Source organism: Thamnophis elegans, chromosome 2 (genome assembly GCF_009769535.1).
Source record: "Thamnophis elegans isolate rThaEle1 chromosome 2, rThaEle1.pri, whole genome shotgun sequence".
Classification (NCBI taxonomy): Eukaryota; Metazoa; Chordata; class Lepidosauria; order Squamata; family Colubridae; genus Thamnophis; species Thamnophis elegans.
In genome coordinates this window covers 80,039,120-80,045,119 of record NC_045542.1, presented here as the reverse complement: position 1 = coordinate 80,045,119, position 6,000 = coordinate 80,039,120, and the positions used below count along the sequence as shown (strand labels likewise).

Below are 6,000 nucleotides of genomic sequence, written 5' to 3'. Positions count from 1 at the left end.
AGCAGCTTCGTTGCTTTCACGACTTAAAATTCAACTGTCCCTAATTTGCTTTGCCACCCAATTTCTTTGTATTGGGGGGGAAAGCAATAAATGTTGGAATCTGAGAGTTTACCTCTGCACAGTTAGTGTCTGCAGAGGAATGATGGGGAAAAAAAACAAGGAGGAGAAGAAAACAGGACCAAAAAAAACCCCTTTAAAAAACTTTTGTTTGCTAGTCTCCAGAATATTAGATTCCCAAGGAGCATTTTTTTTCCTCCCTCCTAGTTAACCTTGTCTTGAAATATATACAGGTTATTTGTTGCTGCCACTGCTATTATATTTTCTGAAGGATGCCAAGCTGTATGCAGGATCTTTTGCTAAAGTCCAGACTGTCCACGCTAATTTCATCTTTCCTCCTTTTGCCACCAACACAAACTTTGCGAGGCTTCAGGATGGCACGGGGTTTGCTGTTTTCTCTTGAGGCTTCAAGAGTCACATCACGCTTGGTATTGCGATCAAACATTCTAAAGAAGTTGTTGTAGGAGCCAGTCATGATGACACTGAGAAGAAAGCAAAAATACAACAACAAAAAGTGTCAAGTGAAATTTAGAGCCTTTTTAGTTTTCCTACTTCTCTCAACCCTTTCAAGACAGATCCAGCTTTGAGACATACCCACCATATCTCCTCTCTTAGGGAGAGTGATGGCTCAGTGGTTAAGACACAGAGCTTGTCAGCTGCAAAGCTGACAGCCTGAGTTCCAGATCTGAGCGCCACACAACAGGGTAAGCTCCCGTTACTTGTCCTGGCTCCTTCCCACCTAGCGGTTTGAAAGCAGGCAAATGTGAGTAGATGAATAGGTACCACTTCAGTGGAAGGTAACAGAATTCCTTGGCATATAGTCATGCTGGCTACATGAACACAGAAAAGTCTTGGGACAATGTTGGCTCTCTTGGCTAAGAAATGGAGATGAGCACCACCCCCTAGAGTCAGAGATGACTGGACAGGTGAAACCTATCTTTATCTTTATCTCCTTTCTTGGGAAACCATTATAAGGAGTGCTTTGGGAAACTCCAAAGCAGGGTTGGATGGAATAACAAAGGAGGCAATTTGCTGGCTCTGTAAATGTCAGCTTAACGGGGAACTATAATCACCACTGGTAGCTAGGCCAGTTACAGCTCATGCATTTATGCAATGAGTAAAGTCTTCCTTCTTTTGCACTCCTGCAATTTTCACTTATAATCAGGTAAGGTGGCTAAATTGGCCCACCCCTTGGTGGTCAGCATGGGGACAGTTGTTAGAACTCATCTCATTTCTTCTTATCATTAGTTTGTGTATTCATCCCAATTCACAAGATGCAAGATGATTGTTTTAAAAAATCTTAAATATCAAAATAATGATCAATCACATGTATCCATGTATCATCATTCTCTTTTCAGGTGGTTAGCTAACCATGTGAAAAGAGAATGATGATGCATGGATCCAATGAAAGTTTCAGCCAATTCAACAGTTGTCTTGGGTTGCCCCCATAAATATTTAGATCAAGGGGAATGCTGCTTGCAAATAAGATGGGATCCCAATGCAGCACCATCCCTTAGATTAGTGCCTTTCTGGTGGATTCAGAGAAATATTCCTGTCCACAAATCCTGCAGCCCAATATTTAGATTGAAAATGTAAAAACTAATTACAATGGCAAGTTCATTTCATGCTTAATTTTATGTTACAAATGAGCAATATTCAAATTACTTTTTAATTTTCTAATTGTCCATAGCTGAAAGTATAATGTTGACAAAAAGAAACATCCCAATTCCATTAGCCATAGTTTCCAAAGGAGAATTAGGCAGCTATATAGGTCATTTCAATTTCATTTCTATTTCATAAATGGAGTCAACTAAATCTTGGCTTTGCATGCCTGGCTATTTCAGAAATTCTAATTTATGTAAGCTAGTGCAAGTTCCTTTTCATTTTAAAACCCCACAACTCATCACAATGCTAATGTACCATAAGAACATTAATGGGTTGGCGTCATTGTGTGCAGTACATTTCACCATCAGTCCTATGCTTATCAGGTTTTGGGGATCTGTATGCTTGGCCCAACATAAGCAGTACTTATTCAGCTATCTTAATTCAAGTAACTTCTCTTCAAATTGCTTGCAGCTGTTCTTTGTATGTCTTATGTTAGTTTTCTGGATGACAAGAGTGACTTTTGAACAAGTCATGAGATTTATTATAGAGCATTTTCAAAGTTTCAATGAAATTTGGGATTTAATTATTTTTTCATTTACAAAAAAAAAACTTTTTCTGCACTGCATGAGGAAGCAAAGAACAGAAGAGATACAAGTGGGTGGATTTGAGGAATCAGAAAATGAAAAAAATAATAATCCTGCATATAACGCCTCACCTGTCTGACCCATTCCATACACATTCAAATTTATCAAAAATGCAATCATTCTCATAGAGGGAGCACAGCTTGCTGCGGAGGTAATCATGGACCTAGGAAAAAGAGAGACACAAAGAATAAAAGGAAGAAAGCACTCAGAAGGAACGCCATACTAAAGTTGATTCAAGCTCTGCTCACAGATTTCAGAGGACAAGAGTTTGAAGCTATTAGCAACAGTTATTTTATCTTAGTTTCTATCATGGATGTCTTTGGAGATTCTTAGTCATCGAGGTCATGGTTATCCCACAGGTGCTTTTTTCCAGAGGCAACTGGACTTTCTTCTTTTTCTTTGAAAACATTTTGCTTCTCATCCAAGAAGCTTCTCCAGTCTACACACAGTCCTTTGCAGTTCCACATCCATTGCACTACTCAGATGATCTTGAGGACACACATAAACTTCTAAGTGGCCTCAATGACTCTCTAAAATAATGCAAATGACCAGCTGTCTGCAAGGAATATAAATCCTTCTATTTCCCACTATCCAGTCAGAATCGAAGAAACTTCTTGGATAAGAAGAAAAATGTCTTCAAAGAAAAATAAGAAATTCCAGTTGCCTCTTGGAAAAAAAAGAAACTTTGGACTTCTATCATTGATGTTTTAATTTCAGTGTTTTGGTTTCTGTTGCTCTTACTACTAAAATCCACCAAGAGCCTGTTTTTACTGCATTAACAATATAATTGAAATCAATAAATTATGTGTAGGCCAATTCCAAAATCTCACAACAGTAATAAATAAATACATGTAAAATAAATCATTTTGAAGCATTTTGGGATGTTGTGAAGACACCCACACTTTCACACACTGTATTTAATACCTACACCCTTCATTCACATCCCAGGAAACAAAGGAAAAAGATAAAATACCTGGTATGTCTCAATAGGTCTGTTCTCCATATTCAGATCCCACACCTTGACTGTGAGGTAATCCCTGGTCATGATGTATCTCCCAGTATGGCTGAACTTTACATCAGAAATTGAAGAGATGATCTCAGAAAAAAAAGATCTGTTACTTGGATCTTCGGGCTCTTCAAAAACTACACGAATCACACACACATACACACACACACAAAAGAAACAACATAATATAGTCAAGGAATCTGTATCACTGGGCTTAATATGATAAATTGTGAAAATACTTGAATTTCCCACATGGTCAGTCATAAGGAAAATTCTACAAGTACATGTTAAAAAATCCCCCAAAAGACTTAACATATTTGCTGGAAAATAAGTTTTTCTGAACTTAATTACCTTTATTTTGGAGTAGAAAGCATTAAGAATTATACTGCAAATCCCACTGAAATCAGTGGAACGGAACTGCACAGATAAAGACTTACATTTCATCCATTTCGCTGGGAAACTAAATGATCACATTAGATGCAATACCTTGAGGCTGTTGTGCTCACAACTCAAACCTTTTATCCATACTAATTTTCACTATTTCATGTATTAGTTTAATACAGAAAGCAGCACCATATATTTCTGCAGGCTTAGTCATGCTTACAGCTCAAGTGATCCATGGAAACCAATGGACCATTACTTAGTCATGACTATATCCTACCTGCTGTGTCTTAAGATGTGGAAAATTACCCTGGTTATTTCATATCACAGAATCTGATTTAATTTTTAGACAATATTAAGTCCACCTGACAATATAACAAGAACACTATAGAAATAAACTCACTTATCATTCTTCATGTATCATGAAAAGGCATTGGATACAGTTAACAGTCATACAACTAAAGGAGATGTTCCTTATTGAATGAAAGATTCAATAGAAATAAAACAATGTAAACAAATTCTTGAAATATGAACAATTCTTGGCTCTGATATGAATTTTCAAAAATTTGTTATTCTGCCAGAAGGAAATCACAGTTAAACCAAACCCCGGGTACAGAACTGGTTTAAAAATTAGAAACCCAGAGTATGAGTTTATATGCTGTTCAGAGTTGCTTTGAACTGTGAGATGTGTAGCAAATAAATTTAACAACAACACCACAGTACGTTAAAATCAGAGAAGCAAACATCTGATGGCTGGTTAACATCTTTTTCAGGCTCTGCAGAGATGTTTTGGCAAGTCAAAGAGACAAACTTCCCACTACTTACCCCCTTAAAATCAATGAAAAATGAATGCTGTCCACATCAGGAATATGCCCTCAGCGCATCAGGCAAAATTTGATACAACTGATAGGCTGATGAAAATAGTGAGTTTCTGTGCTAAACCATAGTGTGATTTGTTTTTTATTTAACGTCATCGTCAATCACACCACAGCAAAAATTAAGAAAAGTATATTTCACAAACACTAAATCCTTAGCTACATAAAAATACCTAAGTTGTCCTTTCATTTAAAAATGTATGCTTAAATATAAAACAGTTTACTCTGTGAGAGAGATGGGCGGCCTCTTGAAAGCTTGAAGCAAAAAGTTATATTTCAGGATGGATCTAAGAAAATTTGACAGGAAATCTGCAACCGTGTAGATACAAGAAATGAAGCAAAGGTGAATTTTCTAGAGACAATAGGATTTCTTTCAACATACATACACAATGTAAATCATGAAATAGCAGAAATGCTGTATGTATTCTTTCCTCAGGAAGGTGTTGCTTCACTAGAGATTTAACAACTAGGCACCACAAAAAATTGTTCAAAGGCGATATAAAACGGCAGTAGCAGTTTCATAAGAAAAAGACAACTTATTAAGCAAAGGGGTTTTTTTCTTTTACTTTCTCTGCATAAATATTTGACCAACTTTATTACTCTGTAGTGGAACACTGGGTTGTAAATCCTGGTTTTTGGTATATGATAGAGGCAATAGGAAAAATAAATTTTAGATGCTAGGATAAACAATCTCTCAACAAATATGAAATGGCATTCCTCACAGCATTCTTAAGCTTTACGTCTACTCACTGCTAGCAGGAAATCTGATGACTTACAATTTTTTCAAAAATATAATAAAACATCACAGCAGAAAAAAATAATTCAAGACCTCAGGTGGCTTGTACAAAGTATCAAACTTCTATATCATAATCATGGACTTGGCCACACTAGGGAGCACAGTTGAGGAGATTAAAAAGAAGCCTAACAACATCAACATCAATTCTGGGAGATCTGTCCTGTGTAAACACAAGCTTGAACAGTAGAAGCCTGGGACTGACTGTTTCTGATGTTGACACAAGGGACAATTTGCAACTACCATCAAAATGTCAACATGTAGTACAAATAAGAAGTGTAGGGCTATCTTGTGTGTGACACGGGGATAGATGTAACATTTTTCTTCAAAGCAATCTCTGGAGGCTTTAGATTGATTGGGGCAGGATTACCGGAAGTGTATAGAAGGTTAATTCTTCCCTTGTTCTGTTTTCTGGATCAAAGTCCCATCCCCCCAATCACTATTAAGTCAGAAGACTAATACTCACCCATCAACCATACTTACATATATTCCTCAGCTTACAACTACAATTGAGACTGGAATTTCTGTCACTAAGCAATGCAGTTGTACAGTTTGACTAGATCCGTTTGATCTCTTCTCTTCCTTCCTAGTATCTATCTCTTCCCACTTATGTTTATAACCATGTTGCATATATATTTC

At 36.8% G+C, this 6,000-nt stretch overlaps 1 protein-coding gene across 3 annotated transcripts in view; it reads right to left on the bottom strand.

The window, feature by feature from the left end:
- Positions 1 to 263: 263 nt before the first annotated feature.
- Positions 264 to 6,000, bottom strand: part of PPP2R2B (protein phosphatase 2 regulatory subunit Bbeta) — a 264,160-nt gene continuing 258,423 nt past the window's right edge. For all 3 annotated transcript variants that reach the window (XM_032210843.1, XM_032210841.1, XM_032210842.1), the window contains exons 7-9: positions 3,280 to 3,449; positions 2,378 to 2,469; positions 264 to 539 (exon numbers count right to left, since the gene is read on the bottom strand). In XM_032210843.1, coding sequence (XP_032066734.1) covers positions 314 to 539; positions 2,378 to 2,469; positions 3,280 to 3,449 — 488 coding nt within the window. In that variant the 3' untranslated portion in view covers positions 264 to 313. The remainder of the gene's footprint in view (positions 540 to 2,377; positions 2,470 to 3,279; positions 3,450 to 6,000) is intronic.